The sequence below is a fragment of the Pungitius pungitius genome, chromosome 1 (assembly GCF_949316345.1).
Source record: "Pungitius pungitius chromosome 1, fPunPun2.1, whole genome shotgun sequence".
Classification (NCBI taxonomy): Eukaryota; Metazoa; Chordata; class Actinopteri; order Perciformes; family Gasterosteidae; genus Pungitius; species Pungitius pungitius.
The window spans coordinates 9,659,561-9,682,740 of record NC_084900.1 but is presented as its reverse complement, the minus strand read 5'-3'; the positions used below and the strand labels follow the sequence as shown (position 1 = coordinate 9,682,740).

The window sequence follows — 23,180 nt, the reverse complement described above, 5'->3', positions numbered from 1 at the left end:
GTAGTCTAATCACTACTCTGTGTTCAGTGTGTCAATCGCAACCGGTCCAATTGTTGTACATTTTCTGTGTGGTTTCACTGCTCAAAGGTTCGCCGTTAAGATTTTGGGGGTTTGAGCATCAGGACCCCAAACCCCGCTGTTCTCTTCTTTGCCTGTTCCTTGGGTTACGTAGCGGGAGGTCAGAGGTCAGAGGCCTTGATACTCCATTTTACCTTTTTACTCCCCTTTGCAAAGCTCCTAATACAAAGTCAGGCTCAGGGAACAAGGTTTAAAAGGGAGAGTAATTTGGACCATGAACAACAGCAGACGTTTTCCTCCGCAGGGGGGAGAGAGTTTTCTTTGATCTTGTGTCTTTTCTTGTTATAAATCTGTGTCTGTGATGCTTTTTGTTTTTGCTTTTGTACTCTTTTTAAAGACAAAAACCCAACACAAAACAATAAGCAAACCATGAACTCTTGCTGATTTGTCCTTTTTGCTCTTTCTTCTTTTCTTTTTTTGATATTCTTTTTTTTCCGTTTTTGCCAGTAATCTTTTTTGAATTTTCTCTTTTCTCTTTTTCCCCCCTTTTTTTCTTAACCCTAGGTCCGCTCACAAAAAAACACGATGAATCTTCAATGAACAAGCCTCGAGACGAAGGTATTTTTGTTGCATGTTTTTCCTTTTTTCTTGTTTTGAAGTCTTTTTGGGGGCTGTGTACACATTGAGTGGAAAGCAAACACACACACACACACACACACACACACACACAAGTCAAACATCTCTTGGGTGGGACTTTGGATATGAGATGCATACCGATGTGTTGGTGTAAGTGTATGTGCCGATGCCTTTTTCCTATGCAAACGTAACCTAAAAAAAAAGATTAATAGCCTTATATAAAGCCTGGCTGATGAGACCCAGACCTTCCTTTTACAATCCTCAACAACCAATGGTTTGTGTTTCCCAGAGGTCGTCATCCGGCACTCAAACAACAGAGAGACACCATCATCCCCAATGTGCCTTTGAAAATTCATTGGCCAACAAGCAGCGTTGTCCCGGCGCAACAAAGCGCCTTTTGAGACGAGCTTACGCAGTGAGGTGCATTATTAGCGCGACCCAAGCCTCACCTCAAAGATGAAATTGCTATTGGGTGAGGACCTACACAAATATTAAGCTAGCCTCATTCCGAGTCAATGATGATAACATCAAATCAAAGAAGGACCAAAAATAAATATTTGGGACATCCAAGGACACTTGTAACTAAATGACACTGAGTAGGTGATTCCATCTGCACTCTCGCCCTCCCTCCCTTGTCCTTTAGGACTTGTTTCATGGAGAGAAAGATGACTGATGGTATTTTGCTACATATTTCTCTTGGTGCTATTTTGAGGGGGTTGTGCGGTTGAGTCTTTTTTTCTTGCTCCGTGATGCTCTTTGATTTGGGGTATTTTTTTTTAAAGTTGGGAGTCGGAGGAAGTTTGACACAAGAGGATCTGCTCGGTGATCAAACGCGCCGGCACAGGCGCGTCTTTTTTCAGTCAGCAAGCGTGCAGGAAAACAGCCGAGCCCAGTCAAGATGCTTTCCACCTCCCTCTAAATATTCATTTCATCACTCATCACAACATACAATTAACAACATTGGATGTGGAGCTCTTGATCCGAATCCTAACAAAATCCCAAACTGGAAATCACCCGAGGTCATAGTAGAAAAGAAGTCATTCACGGATATTCACGTCTTGCTTAACAATACAAAAATTGACAGTAAAAGAAGTGTAACCATATGCACTGCCACGAAGGAAGTAGATAACCTTCTATCCATAAGACTGCAGATAGGTCGGACGAATACAGGTAACCCTCAGCCACTGGAAAGTATAGTCTAGTTAGTTCCACTGGTGTCAGAGCACAGGATCCAAATAATACTGAAGTCAAGATCATAACCACAACAAAACAAAATAAGGCAATCCACCAAAATTACCCACTAATCAGCTTGTGGTTTCTGTCTAGAAAATCTTGGTTGTTCTCTTTTAGCTTTGTACAGTAATAGTGGGTTATTAGTTTAATATATGTATATATTTAATATATATATGGGGTTGCATTGAAGAATATATGGTAGGTGTATCTGGTTAGCAGTAGACTGAAATTGAACTATAATTAATTGTGTAAATCTTACAATAATTATGATATACCAATAGTAATAGATCGCACAAGCTATAGTCAAAGCAGCGATAAGCAATGGTAGATCTGTGCAATATCTTTTTTAGAAAAAAAATAGTAATATAGTGACATTAATAGACTGATAATTTAGAGAGATTATAGGTTGATGTTTTAAGTACATTATAGATTACTATCAGCTGAATATCTGCAAAAATCTATGTTATAATGGTAAAGTAAACATCCCCCATTTGCTTAAAGGTAATACTCTAAACGTGATTAGTTTGATGCTGTAACCTTAAACCTGGAAACACTTCCGGAAACGCGGTTCTTTCTTTGCATTAACAATTAATCAGGGCTGCAAATTGCTCAGCTACCAGTTTATGATTTTTTTTTTTTAATGCGCCTCCATAAGATATCGTCTAAATGCTGTCAAAGCCTCTCCCTAACACAAGCAGGGTAGAATTTAGTTAAGAAACACTTCATCTAATACAGGTTACTATATTTTATAAGTGTCCCTTGCATATCCTCACTTTACACTTGGGCTGCGCCGTGCTTCGTGATGTACGTGCACAGACAGTAGAAGGCCGTTTCCACATGAATCTGCTGCAGGCGGAACGTTTCTCTGAGATTAACACGAGGACATCCGGGCAGGATTTGGTGACATCACATCACATGTCTGAAAGCCAATCGTGACCAAAGATGTGAGTTACTAGGCATCGGAGTGAATCGCACGGTTGGAGCCTTCGGCGCACGTCCAAGTAAGAGACATCTCGGGTCCGGCACTTACACTTCTGAAACAAATTATGTTAGCACATTTATATATTCCGGTTGTTTCTTAGGGGGGAATAACTACATTTTATTGTTCATAAGAAAGTCTAAATTCTTTTAATCTTTCAGAACTCCACTTCTTATACATATTTATGATTACATTATTCATACAAGCAGAGTTTTTGGTTTGTCCGGATCTTTAAATACGTTCAGTGAAAACAATAACATTAGAACCAGCGTCCTGTAGCTGCACATTAAAATGAAACTGCCCCTTTTATGACATTTAGGAAATTCCTAGAACCTATATACAGAGGACATGAACCGTCCTCATTTAGGACTTTGGCCCTGATTACAAATACAGTGAATCTATTATGGTGAACGCAGATTAACAGTACAGTCCCAGTATTAATGGAAGCCCCACAACTTGGAACTGAAAAGCTCCATCAATAAAACAGGGCTAAAGTGGGACTGCTTTTACATAATGACTGCATTGTGTCAGAAATACAGTAAAGGGACACAGCGGGTGGTTGTTTGCAGTATGACCTTTCTGCTTCTTCCTGCCTGCTGGAAAGTGATTCATGCTCACACACTCGAAGCTGTGTCACATGAGTCCATGTCACTCATGAGCGTGACTTGTGCCTCCTCCCGCCCGAAGCCAAAGCACAGTTAACTGTCAACAACCAGCCATGCTTTGAGTCGCCGCACAAATTAAGTTCCAGTGCAAGAAACCGGATTCGGAGCGAAGAAACGTTTATAATCCTAAGCGACCCCTTTTTTTCCCCCATCAAAAAATAACATCTTGACTGACAATTCCAAATGAACACCCCTTAATACAAACGTGGCCATCTGTTATCAGTTTGTCAGATTCCTTCCCTCGTTCTTTTATCTCTGTATATCAGCCGCCTTTTTCCCCAAAATCAAGCAAACCAATTCATGTGCTCTATTCAAATTTTTGAAAAGGCAAATACTCTCCTGGAGAGGAGCAGCAAGGGCCTAGGGCAGCGTCCTCAGCCACAGAGATGACTCCATGCAGCAGCAGTGGGACTCGCTCTCTATGCGTCAGATGTGATACAGCAAAGGCTTCTGGGCCGTAGTGCTGCTCAATGTTGATGTTCAAAAAGATGGGGCTTAGAGCACAGCGCTGTGTCTAGGTGTGTGTGTGTGTGTGTGCGTGCGTGGAGCGGATTAGAAACCAGAGCGAGATTTGAGTTAAATCAAGAAAGAGACAGAGACAGAGAGTGTGTTACTGTGCCGTCCCGTGTGTCAGCTCTGATCAGAGACAAACCAGAGCCACCTGAGCCCCAAAAACCTGGAACATATTTCTGCCAGGAACAATGTCTCATCTCTCGGACTCACTCACACACACCCACGGAATATTATTAACAACGCCACACAATGCACACATGGCAGTAAGAGGAAATGTCCCAGCAAAACCAAATCAACGTGTAATCAACGGATGAAGTTCATCTTATTACTTTTAAAACCCGTTGCTGGATCTGACAACATGGTTGATATTTTTAGTCCCCTAATATTTTGAACAAATAAGATGCAAGGAGTGTTATGTCACTGTATTCGTAGAAATGTGACACAAAAGCATCCCATTGTGAATTGGTTAGTAAATTCTTAAATGGTTGGTAACTCTGATATTTGATCAAATGTGCAGGACTAGCGAGCCGTCCACCAGTGTTTACAGTGACACACATATTTACGGATTTATCTAGATTGACCTGGAAGAGGATACAGACAATATAAGAAGATAAAATGTCGGGAAAATCAAATAATATGAATAATAAAAACAACTGTCTTCCGTCACTTAACCTCTCTACGCCTTTATTATTTTTATTCCGTAAGAAGAAATAAGGGAGATTTAAGAGAGCTACAGGAGGTTATGTTAGGTCACATGCAGCAAGTCACTTCAGACTCCTCTCACGTCCCTCCAATAAATCCATTACGATTAGTTATTCACAAATTACAACCAAATAAGAGCCTCTAGATCACGTGCTCCGATGAAAAGCTTCCTGGGCAGTGAAATAGAACAACGAGGAGGACAATGCGGTTATTTGCATTTTATTGAAAGAAACAAACACTTTGTTTAGTTTAGTCCGATTTAAATGGGTTTCGTCCTTTCAAGGTGACGTGTGCCAAATTATATGATGGATTAAAAATGCATTCAAAATGCATCATCACTATCAGTAAGAATACGAACCTTACAGCGCGGCGTTTAATTATAGTATTAACAATGTGTATCGTTATTCAATTACGGTTTCCATTTACTTTCAACAAATCTCTTAGCAAATGCTATTTGCAACAATAACCTGGAATGCAGATGCTCTTCTTTAATAACACAATTAGTTGGGTGCATGTTTATTGAACGAATGGAGCTTCCTTTAGTTTGATGTAAAATACAAATAAAGGAAAATAGACCCTATTACGTTAGATCACGGCTACTTTTCTTTGTGAGCCAGGTGTGGGATTGCACGCAGTTCACCACACTTCCTTTTAAACGAAAAATAATCTAAAGTGGATTTCAAGGTTAATTGTGATTTCCTTTGTGCTTGGAAATTGGGTTTGTTCTGATAGTATGCATTGAGCTTGTAAGAGAAACCTTTCCTTATTTGTTACCCAGTCTTTTGCACGGAATTATGGGGATTTCTTGGAGGATGCATTCGGGTAAACAATAATTACATTTTATCAGGACACCGCTAGACCCAAATGGCTGTGTTTCACAGAACAGATAGGGAACGTCAGGTCGCTACTGTTGGAGAGTCTTAATGGAACATAAGGGAAAGTGTAACAAAGCCTCAAAACCACAAGGGAGATACAGAAAAAGAGTAACATCTTTCAGTTGATCATTGGATCCATTATTTATATGAAAAATATTGATTGGTGCAGCTTTACAAGTTTTTTTTTAACATTACACAAGGCCTATTTTTTTCAATTATTATCCGTGGAAAAGCAAAGAAAAACAAACGTTGAATTGATTCTTCAATAATTTATAAGAAAATAATAACAAAAAAATGAAAAGTCAGTCCATATTGCAGCTGTTTATATTCTGTCATTAAGTTAACTGCTGCAGAAGGAAATGTAAGGAATATGCTGCACATTCCTTACAGTACAAGCTACTTAATTTTGATCTACAAACTGGAAAATATACAGTGGTGTATTCGGAAACACTGGGCTGTAGGTCAAATTAGTTCACTTAGTACATCAGCACCAAAAGCTTCTTAACACTCAAAGGTGGATACGATACGATAAAGGATTTGCTCATAAAAAGAGTCATTAGTTTTATTACACATGCTAATCTGAACGGTAACACATTTCCTGGATAAACATTGGAGCTGCTCTGCGCTTGGATCGTGCTACTTAACATCAAAGTATATAAAACAGTACCGACTTAATTGCCAATTTAAGTGGAACAACCATGGCCAAGATGTTTGCAGTCCAGTGCAGCATTCACGTGTTTCTCCCACTGTTCATCTCATACAGGATTTAAAAAAAAACCTCTGGAACGAATAGCAAAAGGAAGCACAGAAGCCTCGTTAAGCTTTATCTATAGATGTTACTGTGCCTGGTGACAACGGAGCGTTCAAAGCCACAACAATGGCTCCGCATTAAACAGGCTGTTGATTAACTTCCTGTTCCACTGGAAAGTGGTTTTGCTCCGTCCGGATGAGTGAGCGCGCCTTACCGGAGCAGCTATGCCTTTTAATTGAATCTGTCGCGGAGCGGCCCAAAGTTGCCTGGACGGCTGTACAGCGGTCCCGGGAAATATTTTTTTTAAATTGGTTGCTGGTTATTCATGAAGCGGTTGAAGTCTGGGGAGCCGAAGAACAACATAAATCGATGGCGGCACCAGAAAAAGTTGCATCTCTCTCGTTGAAGGCAAACGAGGTGAAAGACGTGGGAGACGCTCCCTCCTGGAAGGGCCGAGTCGCTAGATGCTACGGTGGGAATCACAAGATTCTGTCTGTAGTGAGACCGATGCAAGCTTTTGTCTCCAAAAGCAAATTTCTCCCAATAGTCTCCCCCTTTCTCGCCAGTGTGTGCCCCTTTGTCTCTCTGTGTTATGTGGCGCATCCGCTGTGTTTATAACTCTGTTAACGGGCGCCGGCCTGTGGGCAGTGCAGCATCTCACCATGTCGGCCTCTCTGTTCCTGCCCTCAGGCGGACACGGTTGCTTTAAAATACTTCCCACTACTACAGTACTCGCTCAGCGTACCTCGTTTTGGCAAAACAACGCCTCGCCAGGATGGAAACTCGCCATGTTTCCTCTTTTTTTCATATAATTAGGAGCATCCAGGGTGATGCTCTCCTGCTAAATTTCTTCATTTCCTTGAGGCTTTGTTTGTTTTTCCGTGGGCACACTGTACCAGACACATTCTCAAATTGGGAAATAAAAAGACAAGGAGGCTGTGAGCAATCAGCAGTGAGAAATGTGGAGGCCGGCGTCCATTCTATCAGTCATTTCCCCATTTTTATATCCTTACGCGCCGAGCACAAATGACTTTTTAAGAGGATTTTGAATGGAATGAGGTTGCGCCCGGACAGAGTTGTTTAGCATATAGAGAAATGATGAAGGGGAATGGCGAGCTGAAAGAGGAAGGGCAGAGCCAAGCTGACTCTGTGCAAATGCAAAATTGAACAAGAAAAACAGGAGAGCAGAAAAGCACACACGCTAGCATGGCAAAGAGTAGCACAGCGTAGCACAAAAGCCCCGCAACCGAGCACAAAAGAATGTTCTGCGGTAAAAAGAATCCAACGCTACTGTCAAACCAACTTTATTTTAACATTACCACCGAGGCGTCGGCTCTTGCCCGTCTCTGCGTGGGCCCGTCGGTTATTTGCTGTTGTCCCAGCACTCTTCCGCTACCTCGACGCTCGGCCCACGTCGTGTCAAGGTTGTGCCGATATCGTGTCGAATGCACCTACTCCATCGTTCAGTGACGGGTAGCATTTTATTGAGCTTGCAACCTTTTGACGAGACAAAGCAAGCGAGGAGGAGGGAAAGGAGGGAGACTGGGGGAAAGATGGAGATGAAAAAGGATTGGAAGGCAACAGAAGAGAGGGGAAGGAAAGAGCTAGTTGGCGCCTGTCAGATAGCTTAGTGTTGGAGAAAAAGCTCAACACAGTTTCCGTTTTTTTTTTTTTTGTTGCACTTATTTATTGGTGGTTTATTGCCACGTCAAATAGCTATAAGGTAGCAAAGGAGAAAACAGGGGGAAACCGGTGTGGCTGGCTCAGCTTCCCTCTTCTCTCTCCACAATGCTACCTTTGACCTATTTCATCCAAGTCAATAAACTGTAGAGTGCAGAAACAAATGAAGTTCTTTGAATTGTGTTGCAGAGGAGACGTCCCGGCAGGCGCTGGTGGGATCGACCACACACTCAAACTGAAGTTTTATGGTTGTATGAGGCCCAATTCTGCATTATGATAGAACAAAATGAGCATTCAAATGTGTAACTCTCACCAAATGTCACGTGTAGTTTTACCTTCATCAGGGCTTTTGAGAGAAGGGTTCTTTTGGATGATACTCCGGGACAGCTGATCATCCTCAATGGCATTTCTCTGCTAGTTATGTTTGCTTTGGCTATTTCCATAATGCAGTATTGCAGATAAAGTTGCAACCATCGAGGAGAGAATTGCCCCAGTAGGCTTCATGGATGAAGAGGTGGTGGTGCAGGGATGGAGGAGGCTTAGGCGCAGGACACAGCCATGGACATTAACTCTTTTTCATCCCGTCATGCCAAAAGTTTTTAAAGTCCACCCACTGCAGAGGTGGACTGGAAATATGATTAAAGAGAATCAACGCTCTGTTATTTCAGTGTGAATGTTAAAAAAAAATTATGGTGTTTTATTTTATTTAGTTACTATTATATATCGTCTCATTATAATATTCAAACATAAAATTTAAGAAAACCTTTTCAACCTTTATCTTGGGGCTGTCAAAATGAGCCGAGCTTAATGCAATCATTTTACATTTTAATGTAGTCAACGCAACTTTGTTGACCCCCCGGAAACCAAACCGCCGCGTGCTGCCGTCAGATCGAAGAGAGACCGAGACGGCAAGATGAAGAGAGCTATTTGCATTGGGAGTAAAACAAACAGAGGCGCGACATACAGTGGTGAGCTGTGCAGAGGAATTCCTGTGGGATGAGTGGCAGACGGACCACTGTGTCCCTAAAAGACAGTGGTTTGAAATGGTCCTGGCTAAATGTTGGGAGGTTGTTGGAGAGTAGAGAGCACAGCAAAGCGCATGAGGACAGCAGGAACAGTCGCCAGCTCAACATGTTGCACCCAGTGGAGTTCTGGCTCCAAGATGATCACTTGTGCGTAGTTTGTTTTAAAAAATACAATAAAACAACAGTGTCAAAAGTCCACAACTTTGTGTCTAAAATCCAAAACAGTCTTAAGAAGAAAAAAACTGATTACAAAAGGTGCAATTAATTTAGTTCATTTTTTTTAAGCCCATATTGGCATGCAAAATATTTATAATGTTATGATGCATCTTTAGGTGGTTTTCTCAAAATTACTCCAATCTCCGCTTGAGTTCCACTTACACCCACTCAACTCTCAATTGCACTCCTCTCTATATTCTAAAGGTTTTTACTGAGGGGTTTATTCATATGTTATTCTGTAGAAACCTCTGACTCCAATGTGTCAAATTTCATCCAATATTCAGATTATTGTTGTGGAACTGTATTTAAACTAGCACATATTTATATTATTAAACACAACAATTTCATAACCCAACACCGAAATAGTTCTATTTTATATTGCAAGTAAAAACACTGACACTTGAACGGTATTTGATCCTAACCAAAATATATTCATCCATTGAATTCAATTCAAGCCTATGCAGTCCAAGTAATTACTGTATTCATTTATTATATTTCTGAATTCCTTGATCATGCAAATTCATCATGTTTGCCAAGGATCAAACTCACCCATTAAGTGCAAAGTAAAGCACATATTCTAATATACTAGACCTACAAAATCAGAAGTAGTGTCTAAAAGTATTTGTCTTTGCAGCACAAAACCAGTATTTTTAAAAATAAACAATGTAATCCTCAAACAAAAGGTAAACTGGTAGTGTTGTGATGTATATTAATAGTTGAGCCTGTGCAAACGTTCTTGGAAGGTGCATCTATCTCTCAGCTTGTTGTACGGAGCCAAACAGCCCATTTTAGACTCTGGATCATTACAGGGAATAGATGGGATCAAGGTAGAAAACTTCCATTGGTCATACTCCAAGTGGATTTTAAACACCAAGATGTTGCTGCTAGCCCGCGGCCATTTTGGTTTAGTTGCACGAAAAAGGGGGAAATGTGGCTGCAGTGAATCTGAGTTGCCATCACCAATCAGTGCTGGAGGTCTGACAGCTCTGTAACAGAGGCAGAATTTGCTGCTCCACCATCAGATCAACTGTCAGGGCAGACAAGACGAGATAAGTGGCTGATAATCCATATCCCCCCCTCCCAGGGTGACATGGAGCACAAACAGGAAGATCTCAGTGCATGTGAAAATGTTTGATTACAGATGAAAAACTCACACACACACACACACACACACACACCCTGTGGTGAAAGGAAGCCAGGATCCTGGCAGCGCAGCTGTATCTGCTAAGGAAACACACAGTCACGTACAGCACTGACATACTGAACACTGCAGGAAGGGACAACCATTCATGCACTTTCGCCGTTACAAAGCCGTCACCTTGAGCAAAGTTGCTTTGTTAAGTCAGAGCAGTTCCATTTTTTCAAAATGTGTTGTTTCCTTTTCTATTTCTTGTGTTTTCTCCTTAATCGCATTGGTAGCCGTCAGAGTTCCAATTAAGGAGGTATTGTTTTGTATGAGTTGGAGAGTCTGACAGTATTACCTAATGGGAACATTAGTGTCTAACTCGACCACATTCCTCTGTTCCTTTTGCTTGAACGTTCACAAATAGAAATCACAAACTTCACCCACCAGATAATGTATTCCACGGATACCAAAACATGAAAATCATATCTTTTCATGCTATGTATGTACGTAAGACAAAGAAAGCACAGTATGTTCATATGTTTGCATATATATAACACTCATGTTTAAGTACTTTATGCATGTTAAACTGTGAAGTGTAGGAGTAATATGCTTGAGTGAGTGTGTATGTATGTCAGAACTCAGATAGAGTCCATCTCTATAGGGGGGACGGATAAGCCGGCCCCTGGATCTCAGCTTGTCCTTACAACACACACACACACACACACACACACACACACTCACTCAGTCCCAATTAGACCTCGACCACCCTGTGAAACCAGGGCTGGAACGGCAGTCACGGTAATAGCCGGATCGCTATAGTGTAGGAGGGAGGGGAGTAGCAAGGGCAGAAAGGCGGGGGGGGGGTGGATTGGGGATAATGAGAGGTTACGTGAGGACAGATGAGGAGATAGATGGGGATGAACGCTGGACCGGGGATGATTATGCCATATATGTACACAAATGTGTTGATGCGAAGGAAAAAAATGCATGTATAGCAGATTTGATTGCTTGAGAGCCTTTCTTTGAAATTCGTCCCTTACACTTCTTAAGAGTAATATCCTACCATATATGCAGTATGGATACATCCACATTGCTACATTCTATGCACTCAAGTGTTAAACCCAAAGCCAGCTCCAGGATTGCTTGCAACTACTGCACCAATGACACACACAAACACACACACACACACACACACACCCCCTTGTGCACACCTGATCCCACTTGACTCATGCGCTCCGTACTTCCTTCTACCTGCTCACCTGCAACCCTTTCCCACATCAGCCTCTCAGTACACCAGGTGGCCCGGATCCGTTCGTTACCGGCCCGACCATCACAGTGTTTCCTAGTTGTCATGGCAGGAGTGTTTTTCTTTTGTTGCTGTTGCTTTGGTGCTTCTATTACCCCTTTTACCTGGACCTTTACCTGCCTGCCTGCCTTCATGGAAATCCGTAACTGCTAGTAAGCCTATATTTGTTTAATGAATAAGAGGAATGAGGATGGTCGTTGAGAAACAGGACTGAGGATTATATTCAAGCAATAATACGTTAGAAAGTATTTGAGGAAAAAGGAGTTCAGACAGTTTTTAAAGAATCGTTTGGTTTGGTCTGCAACCAATGTCTATTTGAAGCATTTTTGCGATGTAATAGAAGGGTACAGCTATAAGATTTGTTCGATCTGTAAATATTTGTATGTTTCTGGTTAAGTATCTCTCCCACAAAATTTCTCCCAAATCATAGCCCCATACATGGACATTCTCTCTGCAACGTTAAGTGAAGTGAAGCAGAATAAAATGAGTGAGTATGTTGTACAAACAGTTTAGGCAACGTCTCCAAAATGGCTGTTTAGGCACATCTGTGCAGTTTGTATGTTCTCATGTTCCAAATGATTCATTAAACTGCTGTTATGGTGTTCAACACATCCGAATACAGTAGTTTGGGACATTATAATTAGATAGATGAACATATTTTAATGTGGAATTACCGGGGGGAAAAAAACATCTTTCCTAGCTAAACAGGTAAGGTAAGAGGATATTTCTTACAATTGTTTGATAAAGATATTTCTGGCGTTCTTTGGCTCTTACTTCGGCGGTGCTTGACGTTAGCAGGACTTGGCTTATATGTCATAAAGGGTTAGGATAGTCTTTAAGCAGTAACAGTTAGGATAGACTGAGGAGTAGCACCATGGTTTTTTTTTTACCACGGTGACAGTCCTATAAGTGGCTCATCAATCACCATTACTATTGTGATACTGTTATATATCTTGTATTTATAGTAAGCTATCGTGTGTTTTTGTGTTTTGATATTGCTTCAAACAAGGCAGTGATTGTTAAGACTGAGGCACCGAAACCCACTTACAAACCGGGGTATTTCGTCAAACATAAAGAATGTGGCGAGGAAGAAAGGGGAGACGGTTCAACGGAAGTCCAAAAGGCTTAAGGCTCAAAGAAAGGGAGGTGGAAAATAGAAGAGAAGCCTGTTTTAGGAGAAAAGAGAGGGGAAGCAGTGGGAAAACGAGGACAATGCCCGTGATTGTATCGCCTTTGTCACAGTGGTATGCTGGAGGACAGCAGGACTGTTTGTAAGAGTGTGTATGTATCCCCGTCCGCATTAACTCAATTTGAGGAAATGATCCGCTCCCTAATAGTGAGCAAAATGAAAAGGCAGCCTAATCCATCATATTTTTATAATAAAGAATTGAGAGAGTGGAATTTAACTGTAGGAGAGCTACAAAATCCTATGATGAGAAAAAGATGGAGGAAGACAAATGAAGGGAAAGGGAAGGTAACAAAGGCCGTAACAAAACTAGAGACTAACAGCTAGAAGATAGCAGGTGGTAGACCAAGACAGAGGGCAGGAAGAGCGGGAGATGAGGAGAAAGAGGTTATAGTAGAGAAAATGGAGATCAGAAAGAGGCTGAGAGGATGAGAGAGAGGCCCGGGCTGGTGGCTGCAGGAGGACGATGAAGAATGCAAGATAAATTGAGAGCGAAAAGGAAGCGCGACAGGAAGAGGCGAGAGCCCTTGCTGGTGGAGGAAGGGAGAGGCGAAGAGGTGGTGGAGAGCAAGGGAGCCATAGATGGACAGCAAGAGGAATTCGAGAGGAGCACTTGTGTTTTGGAGATGTTATTGAGTCCAATAAGAGCATGTTGTTGTAAGATGGGTCAGGGTGGCTAGTCTTATTTTTGTGTCTGCTTAATCTGCTAAAGAAAAGAAGAAGCATTACTGTCTAATTTGAGAAAAGGAAAGAAGGCACAGGAGGTGTTGAGCTTTAAATACAAAACAGAGAGCAGATAAAACCAACACAGTGATAACCAGCCTGCTACTATTGGAAATGTTATGAAACTGTGAAAGTCTTTATGTATAACAATCATTAAAAAACTGGGACAACATTTGAGTATTTTGTAATCCAACCTACTGCCTAGAAATAAAACGATACATATAATAGCAGTTTTCTACAGTTCAAGATGGATGCTCTGGACACATGCGCTCAGGCAGACAGCGAGAACAGGCAACAGGCACGTGCACAGGCGCACGTGTGTGCCTGTGCACGTGCACCAACCAGTAAGTGGAAAGTGGAGCTTTTAGTCTCTCAAAGTTATTCATTTCTTTCTATATACAGTATTTTAGCACTTTAATCATGAAGAAGGAATTTGGGGTCTTTTGCAGAAGCATTTCCCCTCTACATTTCATGCTTAGCAAATTTTTCAGGCTTTTTTTTGTCCCTTTCAATGTTTATTGCAGAATGTTATGGTTCTAGCATAATCTCATCTCTTCGACATTTTAGATTGAATGGCGTTAGTTATTTGGAACAAGAAGCAGAGGTAGCATGGTGCTAAAGGTAGAAGCAGAGGTAGCATGGTGCTAAAGGTAGAAGAAGAGGTAGCATGGTGCTAAAGGTAGAAGAAGAGGTAGCATGGTGCTAAAGGTAGAAGAAGAGGTAGCATGGTGCTAAAGTTAGAAGAAGAGGTAGCATGGTGCTAAAGTTAGAAGAAGAGGTAGCATGGTGCTAAAGTTAGAAGAAGAGGTAGCATGGTGCTAAAGTTAGAAGAAGAGGTAGCATGGTGCTAAAGTTAGAAGAAGAGGTAGCATGGTGCTAAAGTTAGAAGAAGAGGTAGCATGGTGCTAAAGTTAGAAGAAGAGGTAGCATGGTGCTAAAGTTAGAAGAAGAGGTAGCATGGTGCTAAAGGTAGAAGAAGAGGTAGCATGGTGCTAAAGGTAGAAGAAGAGGTAGCATGGTGCTAAAGTTAGAAGCGGAGGTAACTAAAGGCAGAGGTAGCCTTAGGTTGTCCTAGACCAGGGGTGTCAAACTCAATTCAGGTTCGGGCCAGATACAGACTTTGACCGAACGCGGGCCATTGCCGATTGGGGCGAACGGCTCACGGGGTGTGGTGGCGCTGACGGGGGGAGGGAGGGGGGGGTGGCGCTGACGGGCCCACGAATGCGCAACGACACACGGAGAGTGCATTGTGGGATTTGTAGTATTATGGTGATGCGTGCAATATATCGGCAGGCCAGCTCTAATAGTAAATAGATTTGATCATGCGGGCCAAAGATAATTCATTCACGGGCCGGATATGGCCCGCGGGCCATGAGTTTGACACATGTGTCCTAGACTTTGCAGGGGGGAAACTTACTTAATTCCAAATGCAAATTTTAGTTGATGTTTAACTAGGGTTGCCACCTATCCCCTAAAATACGGAATCGTCCCGTATTTGAACATGAAATAGCGCGTCCCGTTTTGAATCAATACGGGACGGGGTTTGTCCCGTATTTTCCGAGTTGTCTTCAATGCAACCCTACTTTTATTTAGTTAATTGAGAGAACATTATTTATATCACACATATATATGTTCACTATACAATAAATATTTTCACGTAACAAAGTCATTGAGTTTTAGAATCATACTGAATTAAATCGATTTGTTAGTTGTGTATTGTTTAAATGCAATTCTTGGTGTTAGACTCTTTTTGTACACTGGATTATTTGGATATGTATGAACTCATCAGTCTTTTTAAATTAATAGAGAAATGCAGAAACACGTATTTTGAAACCCCAACGCTGTAAAAGTAGGGAAATGTCTTCCTTTTTCTCTCTTCACTTTGCTTGTAAAAGCTCATTCCCTGTATCCAGACACCCTGCTGATTCTAACAACTATTATAACACCAGTGCAAGGACACACACACACACACACTCACGCATGTCCCAGATGCAATCAGTGTGGCCTTTGCCTTGATCCATTGTGCTCTAACGATTAAGCCTTAGCCTTGCTCGGTGGCCTATAGGCCAGCTCTGCTGCTGTGCATCTCATCACATCCCATTCATCACACGGTGTCTGTCTCCACCTCCAGTCCTCTCACATCGGCCTGCCAATGACCTACTATTGACCCATTTACACACACACACTGTCATTTGTGACAAGCACCCATACAATCAGTTGTGAAAAGTTTCTTATTTTAGCGTTTCCTGAATGCGGTTGCTTTTGTGTCCCAATTTACTCTAGGTCCGTGCAAAGTCTTTGTTTGCAAAATAAGATTAGAATCAGCTATTCTTACAGATCCATCATAATCTAATTGTGTTTCAGCGATTTTGCAAACGAGATCTCCCATGTTGGCACATCACAAATGTTTGTTTTCTTTGTACAAATTCAATTCTTTTGAGACAATTCTTCAATATGCAACATTTATGATTTCCACGCTTATAGCTCACTTATTTAAAAATATTTCACTTTTCACTACGCAGTTTTCTTTTTAGATATTTATAGCCACACATTTGTTAAGATGCTCGAGTTGGTCATAGATTTGTAGTAATTCTAATCCATCAAGATTAAATTACAGGTCTCAGAAACACAGAAATGTATTCCTTCCATTACACTGTTACAATATTCAAGACTCTCTAACCTTTCTGTTAATTGGACCACTAGTACAAAGAGCCTCTATGTATTTGCACACAGATGACAGTTCATCATTTGCTGTGAGCAATTTCCCTATTATTACAGCTTGGAACCTCTGTGTAAAAGGTCAATATTTACCCCCCCCTCCTCACTCCCACACACACGTGCTTCAGCACACACACTCCCTGCACAATCCATACAAACGCAGAGGGAAATGGTTGAAGAGTAAACTAAGTCAAGTTTTTGTGGGAGAAATTTGAATGCTAATTTTGAGAAGGCATAAAACTCTTTTCGTTTCACACCATCGTGATTCAATATGTTTTTGTTCTTTTAATTCACGGTACCCTTGTAGGCTACGGCCCGCCTCCATCTCTCCCTGCTCAGTTCAACTGGGTACATGATTTCTCCGCTGGCTTCTGTTGAATAGTAATATCTGCTTTTTAAACGTCGCGTGCTCTACGCCGGGCCGTCTCTATGCCGCTGTAGCTGCCAGGAGAGCCAAGTTAGACAACATGCAGCTGAGGTCGCTCCCATGTTAATCCTGAGCTGTTGAACAATATGAATGTACACTTTAATAATTTAAACCTCTTCATCCGTTATCCTTCCTGCTACACCCGGAAGCTCAGCTCGCCTCTCTGCTGTCGGTGTTCGCCGACGCCGCACGTCTTTCCCCATAAAATGATGACAGCGCGACAGACCACGCTCCGTCCCCCGGGCAGACGCGTCTCATCCGGAGACCAGAGTGGCGTCTCCGATGGGCCCTCGGTGGGCGGCGTGTAAGCTGGAACACGCCACACAAGTTCAGGGCCTAATCGTCTCATTGTCTCCGTTCTGCTTGAGAGGATCAGCAGCCATGCTAAGCTCCTCTGGGTACCGGCCCTCAGCTGCTCTCTGCCATCATGCTTTGCCGTTGTTGCCGTTGTTGTTGTTTTTATTTGTGATCGCAGAGCAGACCCAATTTATGTCGGCGGCATTGTTTGGTTATTTCATTTGGTTCACCTTTTCAATATGGATTTCACTTAATCATTTTTTCTCCCCTGTCTTCTGGATTTTGTGTTGTTCTTGAGGTGTTGTTATGAGCAATGAGCACAGCCTCGACTAGCCTGTCAGTATTTATTTTCAGTAGTTATTCACGTCTTTACTCGATGGTTTAACTATAATGCCTGCGGTGGGGGAAGTATTCTGTGAGTAAACATGGAGAAACACTCTGCTACACATACTGGGCTTTGTGAAGGAACAGCAGTGGTGGTTTGTGTTTCTGTTTCTGGCAGAACCCTATTACATGCTTTAATATTTAAAAAACACATTATTTTTCTTATACCGTCTTAGCGGCGATGGCTGTAAACATCCTCCCCGTTGTAGCACCTGTCTCTTTAAGCCTTTGCATAGATCGTTCCTAAGCCATGGGCGGTATATTCTAATGAGCTTGCATGTGACGTATGAAGGGAGGCCGAATCTGAATGTCTTGTTTAATCACATGTGTTCTGATAGCCGACAAAAAAACTCCATCATTTATTATTTTTGAAGTACATTTGCTTTTAAATTTACGTGAGTAAATTTAGTTACTTTCCACAACTGATCAGAAAAACAAACTATATGAAAAATACCAACGAACAAGGGGGGGAAAAAAAGCTCTGACGGTGACCTGTTGCTTTACTCCTGCTGTTCCTTTAGTGTCACATGTAAACAGTAGTCCAACACATCTCATGCCATGCCACTGTGAGTAAGCCTCTGCAGCAGCAGCCAGTCTACGTGGAAGCATTTGCCATCTGTCCATAAGCTCACATAGGATGTCAAGGATTTGTTGAGGCTTTTGCATGTATATTCTGGACGCAGAACAATACATGCAGTATAAAACCCTATGTTGTCATCCAGCGGCTTGTCTGAAGACGGGTTGTGAACAAAATAACTCTGGTTAGGAAACTAAATACTATACACTGTATATATACCATATCTTCTCCCAGTAGAGCTGATGATGTTATTAGTTTCATTCATTCTTTTTTTTTGTTGAAAAAAATGATGCGTAAGATTTGCACATTTGAAAGAGATAAATGACAGAGGGTTTTTTACAGTTTGTAGAGAGGGAGAGAGAGACCCTGGAGGGCCTCAGCCCTTCCTGTCACGGTGCCAGAGCGATTGGCCCTGTAAGTGATCCACGGACACAGAGTCTGCAGGTCAACTGTGACAGCCTGCCCGGTGTGTGCGTTTGTGTCTTGTGTGGGTGTGGGTGGGTACATCACTGCATCTGCAGCCTGTCCCCCATGATGCCAGTGGCTGTCAGTCTCCATGTGTGTGTGTGTGTGTGTGTGTGTGTGTGCGAGGGCGCTTGTGTGTTCGCCACTAATGAAATGAGATTCAGGTATGTGTCGAAGGGCATCACAGGGTTAGAAATGCACAAGAGCAATATGTTGCCACGGCAACAGTCAATGACACTATATCCACGTAAGAGTGGCTCATGTAGGGGGAGTGAGAGAGAGAAGAGGTGGAAACAAGTTGAAGGGAAGCAGTTGCCATAGTGACTCTCCATTGCAGGTACCTGTGAATTTCTCCGCCCAGTGCGAGTGTGTCTGCCTGACTTTAGCTAATTCTATAAAGTACGGCTATGTGCGAGGTTTTAGGATGCATATTGTCTGCTGAATCGTTTGATTCATGTTTCAGCGGGTATTTCACATAGCTCTTCACCGCGTTTGTTTGTGTATAAATACAGAAGCAGGTTTTGCAGGAATTAGACACCCTCCATCTCTTTTCCCTTAAAACAGATGCTGTCGTGGTTATTTATTTGGTTCTTCTGCACTACTACACTTTCATATCCCCAGGCCTATACACACACACACACACACACACACACCCATGCAGAAACCAAGAGGAGCTGCCACTGTGCCACGGTTCTAAGTCTTGTGCGCCATATGCCACTGTAGGCTTCTGGCAGGAGTATCCTTCTCAGTCACTATGGGGGACTGGTTCAAAGGCCAACGAGGGCCCTTCAGGGACCAGGCTGCATGAACACAGCACTGCGCTAGCAGCCATATGTTACAGCATCTGACATGGACTCTGAAGTATTCTGAATGCATTTTAAAAGACGGATCCCAGAAACTCTTTATCATACTTTTAATGAACAGCGATTTGATTTTTAACCTTCAGCTTGTGTGAAATGTTCCCGTTTACTGTGTAGATGAAAGGAGTTCCACTCTTTTCAATAGTATTCAAGAATACATAACTATTAATGTATCTAAAAAGGAGAATGATTTTTTTTAGTGTGTCAGAAAAAGGGGGAAGCACTTCATGTTCATGTTTTAAGAATAACAATGTAAGACTCAAAATACTTTGGGTTGAAGTACTTCCCGAAATCAAACCTGCTGTCATCCGTCCCAATGATAGAAATTACATTTTAACATGGAACCTTTCTGTTATCTTTCCATTTCCCACCTCAAGGCAGTATCCACAAACAATTTGTGCCGGTGCGAAAAGAAATGATGGCCCCCAAAAAAGCGGTGGTTTCTAGAGATTCCCCACGGGGTAATCGACCCAGAAATAGGTCGACAAAGTTGTCCCTGCCGCTCAGGGCGACTTGCTATTTGCATTTATGGGAGTTCCAAGTTCCAATGTGCAAAATAAAATGAGGAAATTATGGAAATTTAGAGAAGACATGATATATTAAGAGCCAGTGGCCATTTATTATCTGTTGGTGGCACACCGGATGTTCTTCAGACCCCGGCTTTTCTCTTGGCACTCTTTGCTTTAATGCACAGTAACTCCAGATGTCACACTGAAGGTTTTTTTTTTACCAATAAATTGCCCTTGTGCCGCCCAGTTGCCCGTTTTATTTTTGGCGTCCCAGAGCTCTTTTTTTACGGTGTTGAAACATATTTTCTTTGCACCAAAGAGCTCTGTGGTGTGAGCTTTGATACCAAACCCTTGAGCTCTGAACGATTGTGCTCAGTCTGAACTAATTACCTATTTCTGCCATCAAAATGCACTTAACCCTTGAGCTCATCAGCGCTATGCCAATCTGGGCCTCAGTGTGAAATATAGACCGTTGGAGGCAGCCCAGCTCCAATATGCTACGCTACCCTTCGAGTGTCTGCAGACATTATTGCTTTAATTCCCTGGAAACATTTTATTGGACTCTTGCTGTGGCGTCTTTTCTGCCGCTGGAATCCTCCCCTGAAATATAAATTACCTGAAGCTCCCGTTTTAGAGCAGACATCAGCTGCAAGGAACAGAGCCGTTCTCAAGCTCTGATTAAAAAAAAAAAAAAAAAAAAACTATTCTCATCCAGCCCAGCAATTTGTTCAGCATTTATATTTTGGTCTAACACAATATGTGTTCAGAGAGAATTTGTGAGGTGTGAATACAGTTGTTGAATACAGTTATTGACTTGTATTGCTGCCCTTTCTCCTGTGTGTGTGTGTGTGTGTGTAGATATCCGGGACCGCAGGAAGAAGCCGGTGATGCTGTTTATTCACGGCGGCTCCTACATGGAAGGCACCGGAAACATGTTCGATGCCAGCGTCCTGGCCGCCTACGGCAACGTGATCGTGGTGACCATGAACTACCGGCTCGGCGTGCTCGGTAAGTGGCTGAACAACAACAACAACAACAACACGTGCGCTCTCGCCGAGACGTCCCTGTCTCCGCTCTCTGAAGATAACGGGGCTGATAACGCATTCATCTCCTCGCTCGCCAAGCAATCATAATGGCAAAGTGGATTTCTCTCAGCAGACTCTTCTTGATTAAGTCGGTGATGAATGACTTTAATGCAAGTCATCTGTATAATGACAACGAGTGCAGGCGTTGATCACGGCGCTCTTCTCTTCCTGTGGATTTTTTCGAACACTGGTTTACACCTTGTTTGAATAGAAGGGTTTTGTGAAAAGCATTTTGATATTTAATTTGCACAACAAAAAATGTTGCAGCGTTTATAGGCGATTTGATGAGATTTCTGTGGTTTTTATCCGGATTACAATTGTAATACAAAATGTTCACAGAGACGGCGATAATCATTTTTTAGTTGAGGCCAAAACTCAACATTGTTTTTTTATTTTTTATTGTTGAAATTTCTCAAATGATCAAGGATAGTATTATTATCTTATTACAAGCAGTGAGATTTCTGTATTCCTTTCTATTCTAAGAGATGAGTTATATTTATAACCTTATGCTTGAGTTGGATTGATGGACTTGCATCACCTTTGACCTCTTTGCCATATAACCATTCTCTCTATTATTTATTTGGTGAGCAAATCATGCCAACTGTCTCAAGTTAGTAACTTCCTTGGAAAAGGCCTGTATGAGAGGGGGAACAAGCATGCAAACCACATACAGAGCTGGCATTTTTACTCACACAGAAATGCACCTTACAATTCTTCATTTTAACTGCACGCCCGGCACCCACAAACTCTACACATCTGTTTTGTGTAGCAAATGAAATCCTCCTACTAAGAGCAAGGATTGTAAAAAAAAAAGGCTGTCTTTACGGTGTGTTTAGGTGGGCGAAGGTACGATCGTGAGGCACTTCTGAGCCGTTTCTACGACACAGCGCATTGAAGGAGAGGGATTTGGAAAGTGTTCAAAGTGGCTCTCTGGGCCGAGCGTAGTAGGTAAACTGTAGCCTGTCTGTTCAGGTCACATGAGTTTCTGCCATTGCCAGGTCTGTGAATAAAAATCAAATCATTCGTCGCCTCGGCTCTCTGGCATCAGCTTGTCATCCTTTTCCTGAAAACACACTTGACTTGGCCTCTTGGTTACTCCGTCTCGCTCTTTTGAGACCAAGTAATTTAGCTTGGAGAGGAGGAACATGTCTCTAAGGAGGCAGGTGCTAACAAAGGAAACTAAATGCATTAGGTATTTCATTAGCCAAAGAGAGTGGGGTGCTGGAAGCTTCTCATTTGTTTTGTTCCTTTTCTTTTTTAAGGACGTTCCGCGCCGTCCTCTGAGACTTGCACAGCGTTTACTGTTTGTTTTACTTATTCATGACAGACTTATTTTATTTGACTGCAATAACGTACAATGTTTCAATTCTGAAATTTGATAAAAAAATGTGACTATTATCAAAGATTGTTGTTTTTATATTTTCCGTGGCGTGTAGGGATAAGGAGTTAAAAGATATATTTTTTGCACCTCATTTCTTCCTGTAGAGCTAAGATTTTTCTTATTATTTTGACTGCGAAGATCAAGGAACCCAGCAGCATTTCTCAAAAGAACGCCTTGCACTCATTGCCCATCCCCGGAGTCCTCCAGCTACTTGCAGTAGACATGTTCTTTGTATTTGTTTGTATTGATTATTTTGGGGGAGAGGCTTCGGAGGGTGGGCCCGAAGGGACGGGCTGCAGATGAGATTTAATGACTTTTTTAGAACTCGCGCTGCTTTTGTTTTCATTGGCTACACTGAGTCGGGTTCTTCAATTGACTCATTTATTTTTATCCAGCGTGCACTTTCTGGTTCCTTTAGAAGTTACCTACCCAAGCTTTAGACAACGCCCCAGGTTGGCCATTTAGAAAAGAATATACACTCAGTTCTCTAATAGAATTATTATCACCATTTTTCTACATCCAAGTGGTTTGAGAAGTCCTTCCACCCTGCTGGCTTGTTAACGGCCTGTCAGACGACCGCTTTCTCTTGCCAGTTTGTCGTTGCAGTGACGTGGCGTCATGGAAACGTGTGACTTCCATCTGTAAGAATGAATTTGATGATTACACCATTATCATGACACAAATAAATACCACGTTGTAAGGGGAAGTTATGTTTGGTTTATTATCAAATCTGTTGTTGATCTGACAGTACTCAACACTCAACGTTTTGAAATAACAATAATAAAGTGAGGTACCAATATGAGCAGCTATTCTAAGGTTGTTACTGCATTTGAATAGAGAAAG

At 42.0% G+C, this 23,180-nt stretch overlaps 1 protein-coding gene across 3 annotated transcripts in view; it reads left to right on the top strand.

The window, feature by feature from the left end:
* Nucleotides 1–23,180, top strand: part of nlgn2a (neuroligin 2a) — a 140,572-nt gene that overhangs the window by 70,728 nt on the left and 46,664 nt on the right. The window contains exons 3-4 of one of the 3 annotated variants that reach the window (XM_037480920.2): nt 583–636; nt 20,730–20,879. In XM_037480920.2, coding sequence (XP_037336817.1) covers nt 583–636; nt 20,730–20,879 — 204 coding nt within the window. Of the gene's footprint in view, nt 1–582; nt 637–11,739; nt 11,878–20,729; nt 20,880–23,180 lie in introns of those variants that run through there. The other 2 variants (XM_037480922.2, XM_037480921.2) reach the window with 2 other exon arrangements.